Source organism: Trichechus manatus, unplaced genomic scaffold (genome assembly GCF_000243295.1).
Source record: "Trichechus manatus latirostris isolate Lorelei unplaced genomic scaffold, TriManLat1.0 scaffold00021, whole genome shotgun sequence".
In the NCBI taxonomy this organism is placed as follows: Eukaryota; Metazoa; Chordata; class Mammalia; order Sirenia; family Trichechidae; genus Trichechus; species Trichechus manatus.
In genome coordinates, this window is record NW_004443957.1 from 7,083,285 (window position 1) to 7,101,154 (window position 17,870).

General features: G+C 44.9%; 1 protein-coding gene across 1 annotated transcript in view; it reads right to left on the bottom strand.

Moving 5' to 3' along the window:
* The window catches only part of DISC1 (DISC1 scaffold protein), a 551,192-nt gene that overhangs the window by 482,198 nt on the left and 51,124 nt on the right, over positions 1 to 17,870 (bottom strand). The window contains 2 exon segments of the mRNA XM_023728155.1: positions 6,323 to 6,392; positions 13,784 to 14,757. Of these exon segments, the coding sequence (XP_023583923.1) occupies positions 6,323 to 6,392; positions 13,784 to 14,757 (1,044 nt within the window).

The window sequence follows — 17,870 nt, forward strand, 5'->3', positions numbered from 1 at the left end:
GGTAATTCAGACAAGAGCGGTTCTCACTATAGAGTATGATTATGGTTGGCCTCTGCTGTGATCACTTTCCCTTCAATGCCTCAGTTTTTATTGTACTAGAATTTTGTCATAATGGCTTTTGGTTGCAACGATGGATAAAGAAACGAATTCAGTGCTGGCCACTTAAGAAAGAAGTTCTAAACAAGCAGGGTAATGCCAGCATTACTTATCACAATCAGTGACAGTCATTGAAATTCTGCATTTCAAAAATTGTGCTCCTTCCTCCTCACAACTCCACCTTGTTCACCTCAGGTGTGTCTTCACCACCCAAGCTCACTGCTGGGCACGAGCTAGCAAGATGATGCGCCAGGCCACAAACCGAGGCAGAGACAACAGAAACCCTATCAAACATCGTTTCCCACACTCTTTTCTTCTCCCTCCCACGTTCTCCATTCCTCCAGCCACATGGCCCAGACACATGGCCGACCATGACCCCTCATTTCCCATCTCTGTGCAGAAGTTTCTCCCTCTGTGGGACACAGCAGTCTCCTCTTTGCACCTTGGCTGACCACAGGCACAGGACAAGCATTAACGAGATGAACCCAATAAAGCATTTTGAGCCTCTTGGAGAAACACTTGAAACAAATACCAAAAGTATTATTCTTTTTCTCTCAAACCCTTCCCAGCCTTACGCAAGAATATAAGAAAATATTAACTTTGCTTCCCTAGAGACGGAGAGATGTAATTAGAACCCTGAGAAGGTTTCCCCACAAGGCATTAGCGGGTAAATTTGCCAACACTTTGATAAGATAAAAACATGGAACTTTCTATTCTGTGCCAATTGTTGCTTTCACTGGAACACAAAGTCATTTTTATGAGTAAAAGGAGAAAGAAAGAGAAAAAGGCAACAAAAGCCGAGGGAGACAAGGTCAGCCTTCTCATTTCTCCTGCCAAACTCACAGATGCAGGCATGACCCTGCCCCTGGGACAGAGCACGCTACACAGCTGCTCCGAGCAGTGGAAAGGGGAAGTTCACACAGACTTGAAAATCTGAGTGTAAAGAAAAATCTCAACAATTCTTAATTTTTTTAATATAACCCTGTGTCATGGATTGAATTATGTCCCCACAAATATGTGTGTATCAGTTTGGCTGGGCCATGATTCCTGGTATTGTGTGATTTTCTTGTATGTTGTAAATCCTGCCTCTATCATGTTAATGAGGGAGGATGGGTGGCAGTTGTGTTAGTAAGGCAGGACTCAATCTACAAAATTAGATTGTGTCCTGTGGCAATCTCTCGAGATATAAAAGACAGAAGTGAGCAGTGAGACAGGGGGACCTCATCCCACCAAGAAAGCAGTGCCAGGAGCAGAGCATGTCCTTTGGACCTGGGGTCCCTGAGCACAGAAGCTCCTAGTCTAGGGGAACACTGACGAGAAGAAGGCCGACAGAGAGAGAAAGCCTTCCCCTGGAGCTAATGCCCTGAATTTGGACTTTTAGCCTACTTTACTGTGAGGAAATAAATTTCTCTTTGTTGAAGCCATCCACTTATGGCATTTCTGTTGTAGCAGCACTAGATGACTAAGACACCCTGGATAAACTAGGAAACATTACTCGACTATTTCAACAAATCTCATTACAATAAATTCTCTGCCTCAACTTTGACCAAACTTTCCTAATGACTTAGCAGTCAATTTACAAGAGTTTATTGATCACCTACTACGTGTCAGTCCACGCACTGAGCACTGCAGTGAGTGAGCCATTTCAGACAATAGCCAGTTTCAAATTTCAAAATTTCAAGACAACCAAAACTTTTGGATGGTGGCTAGTAGTAACAGTGGCTTTTCCATCTCTGTTCCTTCTATAAAATGCCCTTCCAGTCACATATTACCCATCTTTCAAGGCCCACCTAAACTACCACCTCTTCCATGGGTCTTTGATCCCTCACCCACCCCAACACCTAGCAGAAGTAATTTCTCCCCTTTTGGAACTCTTTTCGTCTTTATTTTAAAAGACAAATTATTTACAGCTTGTATTATAATTGTTGTGTAACTATGTTATCTCCACTCCTGGGTTATAAACGTGTTGAGATAAGAATGTGAGGACAGTATTTGGTGTTTTTTTTTAAACTCTGCATTTAGTCCAGTGCCTTAGATTCCATCACTACTCAAAGTGTGGTTCTCGGACCAGCGGCTTGAGCATCAATTGAGAGTTTGTTAGATATGTTGATTCTCCGGCCTCACCCCAGAGCTACTGAATCAGAAGCTGCAGTTTCACAAGTTACCCAGGTGATTCATATGTACATTAGTTTGAGAAGCACTGTTACATACAATGGGTGCACAATAGATATTTTTTAACTCAGCGAATGTCTACAAGGGTCTTCACCATCCTTCACCCCCGTCTCATATATTGCAGATGAGCTGAGAAGTTACCACAACTTGCAGCTGGCAAGAATGCTCTCTCGCTCTCTAGCTTGCCTCCATAGTGTCTTTGCATTCGGGCATTAAAAAAAAAAAAAAGTTGCCATCAAGTTGATTCTGACTCATGGCAACCCCATGTGTATCAGAGTAGAACTATGTTCCATAGGGTTTTTGGTGGCTGATTTTTCAGATGGAGATTGCCAGGCCTTTCTTCTGAGGCACTCCTAGCTGGATTTGAACCTCCAACCTTGCAGTTAGCAGCTGAGCTCTTAACTGTTTGCACCACCCAGGGATTCCTCCGTCACTAAGTTACTGACTAATTCACTCACAAAACATTTACTGAGTGCCTACCATGTGCTAGGCATTTTATATGCACATTTCACAAGAAAAATTTAACTCTCAACACACTGAATCAGGTTTGCAGAGTTTTGGGAATTTAAATAGAACGAGTTATTATTAGGCGCCATCGAGTCAGTTCCAACTCATAGCCACCCCATACACAACAGAATAAAATGTTGCCCAGTCCTGCACCATCCTCACAATTGTTGCTATGTTTGAGCCTACTGTTGTAGCCACTGTCTCAATCCCCCTCCGTGAAAGTTATCTTAGCTATTCGTACTGTTGTAACAAAAATACCACAAGTGGATGGCTTTAACAAACAGAAGTTTATTCTCCATCAATCTTCCCCTGGACTAGGAGCTTCTCCCCGCAGGAACCCCGATCCAAAAAACGCGCTCTGCTCCTGGCACTGCTTTCTTGGTAGTATGAGGTCCCCTTGTCTCTCTGCTCCCTTCTCTCTTTTGTATCCCAAAAGAAACTGGCTCAAGACACAATCCAATCCCGTAGACTGAGTCCTGCCTCCTCAACACAACCACCGCCCATCCCCCCCTCATTAATTATCATAGAGGCAGGATTTACAATACACAGGAAAATCACATCAGATGACAAAATGGTGGACAATCACATAATACCCAGAATCATGGCCCAGCCAAACTGATATATACATTTTGGGGGGACACAATTCAGTCCATGACAAGGGTCTTCCTCTTTTTCGCTCACCCTCCACTTTACCAAGCATGATGTCCTTCTCCAAGGACTGGTCCTCCTGATAACATGTCCAAAGTACATGAGATGAAGTCCAAGACAGATTTGTTCCTTCTTCTGACAGTCCATGGTATATTCAGTATCCTTCACCAACACTATAATTCAAATGCACTAATTCTTCTTCAGTCTTCCTATTCATTGTCCAGCTTTCATGTACATAGTAAGCTACTGAAAATACCATGGCTTGGGTCAGGCGCATCTTAGTCTTCAAAGTGACATCTTTGCTTTTTAATACTTTAAGGAGGTCTTTTGCAGCAGATTTGCCCAATGCAATATGTCATTTGATTTCTTCACAGCTGCCTTCATGGGCATTGATTGTGGAAACAAGTAAAATGAAATCCTGGACAACTCTTCAATATTTTCTCCGTTTATCATGATGTTGCTTTTTGGTCCAGTTGTGAGGATTTTTGTTCTCTTTATGTTAAGGTATAATCCATACTGAAGTCTGTAGTCTTTGATCTTCATCAAATAGAATGAGAGTAGTATGTAAATTAGTGTGTTTAGTGCTCAATAGGGAATTTATGGAGCCCTGGTGGTGCAGTGGTTAAGAGCTATAGCTGCTAACCAAAAGGTCGGCAGTTCCAATTCACCAGCCGCTCCTTGGAAACCCTACGGGGCAGTTCTACTCTGTCCTATAGAGTTGCTATGAGTTGGAATTGACTTGACAGCAACAGGTTTGGGTTTTTTTGGTTTTAGGAAGCTTACCCACTTTTTAAATTCCTCCTGGATTGAAAGGGGCTTCATCCCACCTCCAGGCTGGTTACTGCACCAAGGGTCTGGGTGCCCATGGATTAAAGCCATAAACCAGTGCTTCTCAAACCTCAGCATGCATCAGAATCACTTGGAAGACTTGTTAAAACATAGAATTCTGGGCCTACCCCTAAAACTTCTGATTCAGTAGGCAGTGACATACAAATGCATGGGGAAAAAAAACTGAAATACCAAATAAAGGTGTCTTTATTTCAGCTTCTTTGAGGAGGCGTATTCTATCTTATCCCATTCCCTTAAGTGTTCAGAGATGTCTGGAGAAAAGACAAAAGAAGTAAAGTCTGTGTTTAATGAAGCCCGTTGAGAGAACAAAGTCCAGAAAGGTCACCAGGTCTTGCACAGAAAAAGAAGGCCTTGTTTCCCACCTGTGTCTATGACTATAGCAAGAAATTGGGCCTTCGATCGTTAAAGGTGGAGGGACCATGACTTACCCATGGCAAAGAAAATAAATTCCTGCAATAGTGCAGAACTTCAAAACTCACTTTAATTGTCTTTCACAGACAAAAGACAGTGGGTGAAACCCAGTCCAAGAAATAGCTCATTTACAGTCTGTTGACAGCTGTGCCCTGGCTGCAAGGGCCAGCACAGGGACTGGGGGGATATTTTCCTTGCCTCAGATTTATCTCCTGCCTCCACACACAGCCATCCTCCACCTAGCATCATTATGAAATCAAGACATCCTAGGGGAAGAGTGTGGGAGAGTTTAAAGAATGCTACCTTCCTCCCCAAATTCTTCTTCGTTCCTCCTACTCCCCTTCAAGTTCTAAACCCAGCCTCAATGGTATCTGTAATGAGAACATGAGATAGCATCAAAAAAAAAAAAAAAAAAAAAAAACCATTGCTGTCAAGTCGATTCTGACTCATAGCAACCCTATAGGACAGAGTAGAACTGCCCTACAGGGTTTCCAAGGAACACCTGGTGGACTCGAAATGCTGACCTTTTGGTTAGCAGCCGAACTCCTAACCACTACGCCAGCAGGGATATTTCTTAAAATAGGATTTTCAACCTTCTTTCGGAGATCGCTCACCCCTTTCCTATAGTGCCTCAGTTCCAATGGTTTGTAATATACTCAATAGAAATACCAGCATATAGGTGAATAAGGTTGAAGACTCAAGCCTCACGGCTAACCAACTTGCAGAAAAACTCTTACCTTAAATCTACAGTCTAGTTCCTGACCAGTACCGGATGTGCTAAACTTGGTTATCACCTGGAATATGTCAAGTTCACTGGTGGCCAGGGGGTGGAACTTGGACTCATTTTAAGCCCTCTCTCTTCCCTTCACCCAGCAGACTTTGGTAAGAAATCTTGAAATCATCATACAAAGTCCTTAATTAAGATTCTTCCCAGGCCAACCATACCTGCAATCCCTACCTGCCTTTGACTCCACCTGTCCTGTATCCCTTTCGCTACCATGTCAGCCCTCATACACTTCTGGCCCCTGACTCTTATTTTGGTGCCTCATTTTAATATTTTTTCTTTCCTCTGACCAATTCCTGTATCTTCTGGTCTCACGTTGTAACTTCTCCTTTCTATTTTGGAAATTCTGGGCCAACTCCCAGGGAATTTGATACATCTGACCCCTTTGGCACAGCCTAGCATCTCTTGAACTTGTTCCATTTCCTAACTCTGGTCCTAGAGAGTATGAAGTCAGAAAGCGCGTGAAGGATTCAGTCTGTAAACATCAAAGGGAAGATATCATATCTCCCTTACTTTCCTATTGCTTGTCACCTTGCCTAGCACATAATAAGCATTCAACAAATATTTCTGATGAATGAATGAATTATGGCAGGTAGATAAGAAGTTAATATCAGTTGTATTGTGCAGTATTCCAAGCGTTTCTGGACAATCAATAAAGTTATACTTATAACTCAAAGGACAAATGTTAGTAAAGTGCTTTGAAATCCACAAAATAAAAGTGCTATAAAATAATCAGCTGTTACGTAGTAGAGATGACCAGGGGAGCAGACTGCACAATTCATGAGTAAGGTGGGAAAGAGAAATGGATCATCATGGGAAATAGAAGAAACAATAAATAAAAAAATTAAAACTCACCTTTATCATAATCGTCATCCTCAACTGCTTTGTCTTGAAGTTTCTGAAGCTTTAATCTTAAGGATTTTATCTATGTTGATTTGAGAAGGAAAAATGAAAAGCAAATTACAATATCACTCAAGCACATTTATTTTGCTAAAGCTAAGACATTTAGAAACTACTTCAAAACTGAACTTCATTCTTCCTAAAAAGAAAAAAAAACAAAACTGTACATTTTTCCAATGCCAGATGCATTGATTTCTCAAAAAAAAAGTTATGTAAAGAAAACGTGTAATTTGAGCATAAAATCCACAGAAAGAGTTAGAATGTCATTTTAAACAAAAGTATCACACTGTGCTCTTATCTGCATGAAGAAATGCGTAATGAAAAGGAATATAAGTTTCCTGACCAAATGGTCTCTGTTCTAAAAATCACATTAAAGTTATGAAGGTAAATACCTCATAATTTCAAGAGAAACCAGGAGAAGAACAGCGTGAACTTAAACTCAGCAGGCTGTTCCAAAGCCTGGGTGGGAATGACTGGGAAGACTTCACAAACCCCTTCCAAGAAGTCCTGAAGTTCATGTATTTTCCATTATAGAAAAGGGCATTGTCTTATTTGACCTACATGTAGAGTCAATGATCCAATCACCTGTTTGAGTGTTACCAGTATGTTCATCTGTTATAATTTTTATTCTCAACAGGAGGCCCAAGGATTTCCTGGAGAAGGATTCTCGGCCTGGCTATCAACGAATGGATTTGGGCTTGTTGCCTGAAAAACACCTTCCCTCTCATTCTTTGCCTGGCTTACAACTACTTTTCCTTCAACACTTAGCTTAGGCGTCACCTCCTCCAGTCCGTGTTAAATGTCCTTTCTCTATACTGCCATTGTGACTTGTACTTGCTTCTATTCATGTGATTCTTTCAATAAGTATTTACTGAATGCCTCTTACATGTCAGGCACTGTTTGAGGTACCGGGGATACAATACAAACTTCTTTCCCCTCTAGACTTACATTCTAGTGTGGGAATACAAAAAATAAACATAATAAATGTGTTTTATGGTATCTTAGAAGGTGATAAGTGCCATGAAAAAAGAAAAAAATAGAACAGGGTAAGGGGGATCAGGAATTGTAGAAGAGGCTGGGTGTTGCAATTTTAAATAAGATCTCATTGAGAAGGTGATGTTTGAGCAAAGATTTAAAATTAATAAGGGAGTGGACCATGAGGCTGTCTGGAAGAAAACATTCAAATAGAGGGAAGAGCCAGTGCAAAGGCTCTAAACAGAAGTGTTCCTGGCATTGCAGAGTAATAGCCAGAAGACCATCGTGGCTGGAGAGGTAGATTGAGGGAGAAATCATAGAAGATGAGGTCAGAGAGGTAATGGAGAACACGTTATAAAGACAATTTAAAAGTTCTGTTGTTACTCTGAGGGCCATACGGAGCCATTGGAGGGTTTTGAGCAATAGAGTGGCATGACCTGATTTATGTTTTAAAAGTTTTCATTCAGGCTGTTGTGTGGAGAACAGACTATAAGGGGACAAGGGTGGAAACAGGTAGGCCAGTTAGGAGGTGATGGAAATAGTCCAGAAAGGAGATGATAGTAGCTTAGATTGTAGGGTATCAGTGAAGATGGTGAGAAGTAGTCCAATTCTGGATATATTCGGAAGACGGCCGGTTGAAGATACAACCAACAGGATTCGCTAATAAATCACATGTGGGGTGTGACAGTAAGAGGAGTCAAGGATAATGCCAAGGTTTTTGACCTAAGCCACTGGAAGAATGGAGTTACATGTAATTATTACACCATATTATGTCTACCTTTTGTTTTCTTTTGTCTGTTTTGTCTGTTTACTCCATTCAACCTTGAGCATCTTGAGGTCAACAGCTATTTTGTATCTCTGTGGTAGAAAATGCTAGCGTTCACCCTTGTTTGGTCTCTCCTCTTTCTGGGCTTATGGAAGGATTACATGTTCCTCCTCCCCTTATTCTGGTTAATGGGATGTGAGTAGAAGTGATATGGGTCACTTCTGGGCTGAAGCACTTAATTGTTCTTATAAGATCCTCCAGTGTTCTCTTCCCCTGTCTCAGTCACTGAGGGGGCAATATGTCCAGATGGCACAGGCTGGGTTCCTGAGCAACTCTGTGGAGCAGAGCCCCCAGCAACCTGGTAGAACATGAAACATAAACAAGATATGCAACTTGATATTTTATTGCTGTTTGTTACTAGATTATCCTGATACAATCTCCAAAGCCTATCACAAGGCATAGTACTAGTAATAAATTCTTTCTGAATGATAATCACGTTAAGCCCTTTGTCTTTGAATTATTCCATATTCCAATTGTGAGTTTTACCAGTAACTTAGTCCTGCATATTAGGGATAGGAGAAAACCTGTGTAAGTGATTTCATTGCTATATGGAGCTATAGCATTACCATCACCACATTCAAACTGTGATAACATTAAACACATAATAGAGCTAAAGCAAAAGAACTACAGAAAAGAAGGTCAAAGAAAATTCACTTACAGCCAATGCTCACCCCACCCTACTCCCTCCTCCAATTTTCCTGGTAAGGCCCTTAAGTGACTGCCCTGGGGTATGTTTGAATGTCTATCTTTGCTGGAAGCACAACCTCAGATGGGCATATTCTATCCAGTGATAGGTAATGTCTATCCTTTTTCTCCAGCTTCCACTGGGCTCTCCCCACTTCCTCATCTGTACACCCAGTTAGCATTTCCTTTTATCTCAGATTTCTCAGCCCCACCCAACCCCTGACAATGTCCCTAAGTAGTTATTTCTAAAATACACATATTGTAAAAGGAGTTAAATACGTAAAAGCATAAAATACACATATTGTAAAAGGAGTTAAATACTAAATTCTTGAGATTTGCATATCTATTTAAGTAGAAGGGAAAGGAGGTTAAGAAATTAGAATATAATATTTAAAGGGCAACAGAACATTAGAATCCCAGTCTTTTAAAGGATGCTTTTGAAGGACTCCTCCTCAACCCTAAAGGCCTCACTAGCAGCCCTGATAAGCAACCTGGGGCCTCTGCGTGAACACAGTGGAAAATCAGGACCACCCCACACAGCCTGCCTCTTCGCGGACTCAGCGGTCAGGAGTTTCCTTCCCGTATTGAAGCACATTCTGTCTTCCTACCATTCCTGCCCACTAGACACAGTTCTTCCTGTCACTTGCACTACACTGAATAAAGTGCATTCCTCTTCCACATGACAGACATTCGAATAACTGAAGCTCACAATCATGTTTTCTCTTATTCAGGTGTTCAATTACCATAAACAAAGATACTTAAATTCCAGATAAACTGTGTCTAGATCCTATCATTTGAGACAGATATAAGTTTAATGTGAACTGTGGGGAAAAACCAAACCCACTGCCTTCAAATCCGACTCACAGTGACCCTATATGACAGAGTAGAACTGCCCTATAGGGTGTCCAAGGCTGTAAATCTTTACGGAAGCAGACTGCCACATCTTTCTCCCGCGGAGCAGCTGGTGAGTTCGAACTGCTGACCTTTCCATTAGCAGCCAAATGCTTAACCACTGCACCATCAGGGCTCCTTCTGTGGGGAGAAGGAAGAACTTATTTTTCTTTTACTCACACTCTGTTAATCTGAGTTACTTAGTTAATGCTAATACTGGGGGATATTCTGGATACTTGCTTTGTGCCAGACACTGAAGCACGTTATGTGCATTAACACGTTTAATCCTCACAACAATCTAATGAGGTAGGCACTTCTGCTCTCTCCGTTTTTTAAATCAGGAACAAGAGGCACAGAAGGATGAAGCAAATGTCCTAAGAGCACATAGCTGGGCAGGGAACTCAAGCTACCCACCCAGGCGATCACACCGGCCCCGCCGCAAGGCTCTGTGGGATGACGCATGCAGGCAGGAGTGCCTGTGTGGCAGGGCTCACTGCTAGAACTCTGGGAGGTGGGAAGTGCGTGCACAGTCAAGCACCGAGGACCAGCAGCAACCCTGCCTTTCTTCCCACAGACTGAAAGGACTCCTTTAACCCCAGGGAGTAACTTCCTAGTGGACCAATTACCTAGTTTTAAAAGCAAGCTGTATTTGAACAAATAAAGGGTAAGGAAGGGAGATATTTAGGGTTGGCTTTGCTTCTTTTTCAAACTAAATGTAATGAAATCCAAAAGGTGAGTCAAGGTGGCTTTCCATAACCACAGTCCCTGGAAATATCTGATGGCTCAGAGAGCTGGCCCAGTGAGCTCCCGGCACTTCTGGGCCCCAAAGACGCCTGTCTGCTCAGGCTTTGTTCTCAGAAAAGACGTGACCTATTCTGGTAAGAAAAGTTGAAAGAAAGGAAGAAACCATTGGCAGAAGCACTGCCAAGGCAAGTCTCTGTTTTGTGAGGTTATTTGGGAGGCAGACAAACTAGTAACTATAACAGAATTCTAACTTTTGCCTGACGTGTCAAAACTCAGATTTTTGAGATAGAGAAATAAAGATATGTTGCCACGATTTTTTTAAAAGGTCTCTGAAATCAAGTGTTGAAAATTGACATTTAGAGTGGAAAAACATAATCACGCAAACCTCCACTCAGTGCCATTTGTCCTTTGTGTGTCTAGAGCTCAGATTCTCTTCTTACCATTTTCCCATTCAACCCCCAAATCTGCCAGCTAAAGATCTGTGGCCCATCTTAACAAGATTAATTTTCTCACTAAAAAAATTACTAATCAAGCACCTGCTAAAGGCCAGGAAGTACACTAGGCATCAGACAACCACAAACGACAAAGACAGTGTCCCTATAGTTATGGGGTTGTGGTCAACTGGGGAACTGGGCCCCACAAATTTTCATGAAATGTGATAAGTGTTATAATAGGGCATGTCCAAAGGGCTATGGGAACAAAATGGAAGGAGGGACGCATTTGGTCTAGAAACCAAAAAAAAAACTGTTGCCATCGAGTTGATTCCAACTCATAGTGACCCCATAGGACAGAGCAGAACTGCCCCATAGGGTTTCCAAGGCTGTAAATCTTTAGGGAAGTAGACTACCATATCTTTCTCCCACGGAGCAGCTGGTGGGTTTGAACTGCTGACATTTCAGTTAGCAGCTGAGTGCTTAACTACTATGCCACTAAAGCTCCTTATTTGGTCTAGAGGGGGTAGGAAATATTTCATGAGAAAATGGCATTGTAGCTACACCAAAAGGGATGAGTAGGAGTAACCAGGTGGAAAGTATGTGAAAGTCACTCCAGGCTGGGGGAAGACATGAGCAAAGGCACTGGGGCCTGAGCCTTTCTTCCCCTGGCTTCTACAGAAACCGGCACGCAGCCCCAGGAGGTGGGAGCAGGCAGGAGGTAAGGCGCTGCAGGCAGGCCGGGAGCAGACTGGGAAAGGTCTTGGCTGTCAGATGCAGTGCTGGAGCAGCGCTGAGCCACCAAAGCATTTAAGCCAAGGGATGACACCACCTAACCTGTGTTTCAGGAAGATAACACTGCTGGCCATGTGAAGGGTGAACTGGAGAGGAGAGAAACTGGAGGAAGGTGAATGTGCCAAGAATCTCTTGTACAACCCAGGTGAAAGATAACGAGGACTTGAACTAGGGCAGTGACAGTGGGGCACGTTAGCAGCAGACCCAAGAGGAATGAGAGGCTGATGAGATGCGGGGAGGCGAGGAGAGGGCAGTGTTGATGATGACTGGGGTTTCTAGCCAAAGGAACTGGATGGATTCTATGAAAGTCAAATCAGCAAATATTTATCAAGAATGAGGCACTTTAGAACAGGTCTGGTGGGAAAGATAATGAGATCAGCTTTGGACCTGTTTAACTAGAGTATTTCACACATCTTACTCTCTGCCTGGCTTCACTCTCCCCGAGTGATAAATCAGATGGCTGGGCTGAGGTCCCTGAGGGCTGGAGCAGGGCACACAGGGAGGAGCAAAGAACAGCAGATCATAGGTAAAGAATGGAAAGTGAATGAGATGGGATTTCCGGAAATGAACACATACTTCCACATTTTCAGATACTTCTACTAAATGCCGATGAGTGGGTATTCTACTTTCCTGCCCAATGTGTCCACTCACATGCATATATGCACGCGCACACACACACATATACAGCATACACATAGCACACACATCACACATGTACAAACACACACTTCACACACCTCACATACACCACAGACACAGACATGCACCACACACATTACACACCACACAAACAGACCACACACACATACAAGTACACACACACCCCACACACACATACACAAACCACAGTCACACATACACACATGCACACACTCCACATACACATACACACACATGCACACATTATACATATGTGCACTATACATACAGCACACACGAAACACACATATACGCATATATACACATACATGCACTCAGACCACACAAAATTCACACACATACATAGCACACACAATTCACACATGCATATACATACATACATGCACACACACACAGAGCACACACACAATTCACACATACATGCACACACACTCCAGAAGCAAAACGCTGTCTTTCAATAGGATACGTCACACAGCCCAACAGGTGAGCCACAAAGTCTTTCTACCTGGGTTATTGTGGGAACTTTTTAGTCGGGAACAACCCTGCCTACTCCCAGCTCCTCCGACCTCTTAGACAACTGGGTGGAAAACAATACAATAATGCTAGAGCTTACATTTACACAGTTCTTCCTAACTTCCAAAGCACATACAGGCTCCTTTGAGCCTCAGAACAACCCTATGAGGTATTGTCATCTCTGTTTTCTAAATAAGGAAACTGAGGGTCAGAGAGGTTTAGTGACCAGACAGACACCGAGCATCCCAACTCTATCTAAGGACTTCCACAGCAGCAGAATGGAATAGTGAGGGGAGTACAAACAAAAATCGGAGTCGCCCCCAGTGCAGAGCATCACTATTTCATATCCAGCCCTGGTGGCGCACTGGTTAAGCATTTGGCTGCTAGCCAAAAGGTTGGCAGTTTAAATCCAGCAGCCACTCCCTGGAAACCCTATGGGGCAGTTCTACTCTGTCCTATAGGGTCGCTACGAGTCAGAATCAACTCTACGGCAACGGGTTTGGTTTTTTTGGTTTACCCCCTTCTGAACAGCAGCCAGCTCAGTCTCCCCTGCAGCCTGTCCCCTGCCCCCAATTCCCTGTTCCAAAGCACAGTTAAGTGGAGCTGACCATGTATCACCTGGGCCCGGGACTGCACAGGGGCCCACAGCCTAACAAAGAAAATATGTGAGCATCTGAGTGACAGAGAAGAGAAAAAGAAAACAGATTTGTGCTCAAACTAAGAGAGAAGAAACCAAAGTGCAGGACCATCTTTTCTGCAGCCGGCCACAAAAGTAGCTGCTCAGCTTCTAGGAGGGAAGTCAGACAACCCAGCACCCAGTCATTTCCTGCCCTTAGCCCAGTCCCTAATCTGAGCTTCTGACAGTCCTGGAGCCCCAGAGGCAGAGGGGACACCAACCTTCAGTTGCTTCCGGTTGCTCAGCAGGCAGTCACGCAGGGCAGGCTCATACTTCCTGAGCAGGGTGTCCCAGCCATGAGCATGCCCCAAGATGCTGCCCTCAGACCCAGAGGGGCCAGCCACCAAGGAGGCCAAGGAACAAGATGGGGCAGAGTCCCCGTCCAGTGAGGAAAGTGTCTCCCTTCCTGGCCTGGGGTTGCTCCCTGTGGCCCAGGCACATTCCCCCAGGCCCTGAATTGCCTTGGGATGCAGTGGCTGGGAGAGAAGCCACAGGTCCTCCTGGGGCCTGTCTGGGCTGGCAGCTTTGGTGCTCATCTCTGTGGGGATGTGGCGAGGAGACTCAGCCTCCCTGGGTGGCAGGCAGCCTTCTGCTTCCCCACGTTCACCCGCAGAGCTGAGGGAGAGCCGGATGAAGCTGAAGCTCGAGGTAAAGTCGTCATGAGAACCAGGAGGGGCTGAGGAGGCCGGGGGGCCACTTCCCTGGCTGTGGCTGTTGCTGTCCACCTGCTCCCAGATGCTCCTTGCTCCTTCATCACAGGCCTTCTCATGGGCCAGGCCTGGGACCTCAGAACTGTCCATGGGTAAAAACTCTCGCTGGCACCCCATGTGCCCAGGGCTATAGCGGCTAGTGAGCCTGTCAGGCAGTGTGGGGCTGGCTCTGGACTGAATCCCGAAGCACCAGGAGGCTCCTCTCCTGGGGCTCTGAGCCAGGCCTGGCTGGCCTCCAGAAGGCACGGTCAGGCTCTCCTGGGAGAGGCCTCGCCCCTGGCTTGAGTCAAGGCTGCAGGGTCTGGCCCTGGACCCAGAGTGAAGGTGCTCCTCATCGCACACTGCACGCTGGGCACGGAGTGGTGTGCCCACTGCAGGGGGGAGAAATCCGATCCCAGGCCCGGCTGCAGCTCTCATGTAGCCTGGCCTCCTTGCCAGCCGCTTCTTCAGAAAAGACGCTGCAGGTGGGATGGAATTCTGGCTGCCTAGGGAAACAGACAAATGGGCACCATGAACACTCACACCTCACTAGGTTGGCTGGACCACATATGGAGGCCATCTCTAAGTCAGGAGGTCAGGGGCCTCAGCATGTCCATCAGCTCGGTGGTCATGGGGACACCCAGTATGACAGTTCTAATGAGCCCTGTGCTTGCCTGAACAGGTAGAAATAAACACAGCATCTCAGCATCTCTATTCAGCAGAGCAGCTGGCCACACTGAGTCATGCCAACACTTCAGCACAAAAATTGGAGGCACAACCTCAGCTGCCCCTCACAAGGCCGCCAGCATCCTGTCCTTTGGCCTTTTCCTGCTCATCAGCTCTTTCATCCCGGAGGGCACCAAGAAAATACATTCTTTTGAGACCAGAAAGCCAGTATGCTCCTTGAAATGAGACTGAATCCTAACTACTCATTGAGCAATCTGGGAATTTGAATTACCCAACCTGCCCACATCCTTGAGAGCCTGACTCATTGCATGGACCCCAGAGAACTGGCGGGGGCTGTGATGACAGCTGCACAGTTTCTGTCCATCGATCCATCTCACACAGTCGATTAAGAGGCCCCTGCTTGACATGTTCTCCAAACCACTGGCTGAGCTACACCCCAGCTATGGAACAGGAGTAGTAACAGTAATAAACGGTGATACCTTACAGAGGCAATGAGGTGCAGCTGAGAGCACAGAGCTAGCGCCACATTGCCTGGTTCAAACCCTGGCTGTGCCAGTTGCTAGCTGTGTGACCTACAGCAAGTTACTTAACGTCTTCGTGCCTCAGTTTCCGTATCAGTAAAATGGAGCTACGGACAGTACCTCTTTCACAGGATTGTTGTGAGAATTAAATACATTACTGTATGTAGACAGCATAGAACAGTGCTTGCCACCTATAATAAGTGTTATAAAAGTGTGACATTATTTTTATATTGCAGAGTGCCTTACTATTCACAAAGCATTTTCACCTATAGTCATTTTATTTTCTCCCTATCAAAAGCATGTGAATCAACCAGATCAGGAATTACATGTATAGTTAAGGAAACTGAGGCTCAGAAAAGTTGACTTTCCAGAAAGCCCTGCAAGCAGCCAAGACAAGACCAGTGCCAAAGTCTCCTGACTCGACTAGTCTGCACGGTGCCCTTACTGTGCCACAAGTCAAATGTGATGGAAGGTATAAAAGTAAAACGTTATTGTGGTTATGTGCCATCGAGTCGGTTCCGACTCCTAGTGACCCTACAGGACATAGTAGAACGGCCTCCATAGGGTTTCCAAGGAACAGTTGGTGGATTTAAACTGCCGACCTTTTGGTTACCAGCTGAGCTCTTAACCACTGCGCCACCAGGGCTCAATAAAAGACAGAAAGCACTAAACACAGCTGTGGTTATACCACAGCCTGTGGCAAGACGTGAAAGAAAGCTTCGCTCCACACCCAGACACCCTCCTTCTGCCCCCGCACTACACCCATCCCCAGGACCTTGGTCATGTTTAAACAGAAAAGTGCTAGACACTGAACATTCCAGTGCATCAAGTCCCTAGGATGGATGTGGTTAATAATGCAGTTTCTCACTTCCTGGAGGAGCAAGCATTACAGTACATACCACCTGTTCCCTGACTTTGACAGTTTGAGGTAGCCCAAGACATAGTCACCCAGGTACCTGCTCTTTGCCAACTGGGGCGTGCTGACAGCTAGGACGCAGAAAGGGCTAATGTACACAAACTTTCTGGAAGCTTGCTGTGAAGGGAGGAATGGAGGCAAGGGCAATGCAGAGGTGGTAAGAGGAAGCTGGGATAAAGCAAGTGGGGGGAGACACCTAATATTACAACCCTAGGAGATGGGTACCATTCCCATTTCAAAATTAATAAAATTAAAGCTCAGGAAGCTTTAATTTGCCCAGAGCCCCCAGAGAGTAGATGACCAGCCTTTCTAATGCCAAAGCACATGCTCTTCTCTTCCCTTTGCCTCTGTGTCTATCCATTAGGGTGATAGCTTAAAGAGATGGGAAAACATGAAAGATTTCTCTTTTCCTCATGACAGAGGCCATGCGAAGGAGGGAACAGGGGAGCGGATACGATGAAAATATACAGAAGGAATCATTAATGGGCCAAGCAGGGTCGCTATGCGCTCTGATCCAGCGGTAGTCTCTGTCCTTTTTGTCAGGTATCACACCAGTGGTTAAGAGCTCAGGCTGCTAACCAAAAGGTCAGCAGTTCGAATCCACCAACCAGCCACTCCTTGGAAACCCTATAGGGCAGTTTTACTCTGTCCTATAGGGTTGCTATGAGTTGGAATTGACTTGACAGGAATGGGTTTGAGGGTTTTTTCTGTTTACCTCATCATTTGGGAACACAATGCTCCCCTGTAGCACTCAGGACCTAGCCAGTAGGGAGAGTTGTCGAGTGGGGGTTGAAGGGAAGCAGCAGAGTTCAGAAGTCAGGAGAGGGGGACCCAGGAGAGGACCAATGCTCACAACCCCTATAAAACTGGCAAAATATTTTTTAAAGAAACATGAATCCAAAAGGAAGAGGAGGGAACACTGAATTCTGACTTCACTTACCAAAGGAAAACAATTCAACAACTCCGTATCTTGAAAAATGAGTACAATAGCTATATTGTCTTTTGGCTTAATAAAAAGACATTTAACTATTATTTATCAAACTATTAGTCACACAAATGACCCTCTGGAAGTTAAAAGAAAAATGCTAAGTGAAAAATAATTTGTAATTTCTTTCCAAATGCCTGCGGGCACTTCGGCCTGAGTAGCCTTTTCTAAACCCACTCAACCAAGACTCGGAAGTACCCAAGAGCTGGGCTCCAGTCGCACAAAGCAGTTCCCTGCTGGGAGCCATGTTCCTAAGCTGTGGTCACGGGACAGCGCTGCAGGAGCAACAAGCTGTGAAGACCAGACCTAAGCACAGCGTTTATCAAATGTAGGTAGCAGGAACGGCCAGAGGGGCCACACATACAGACAACCCAGCTCCACACCTCCTCTGAGCACTCAGCCATCCCATGTCCCTCCCAGAAGGTCGCCCAAGATGCAGCAGCTACCACAGACTATTAATTCTAACCCTCAGGAGCCCAGGAGAGGGTAAAGGGTGGAACAGAGGAGCTG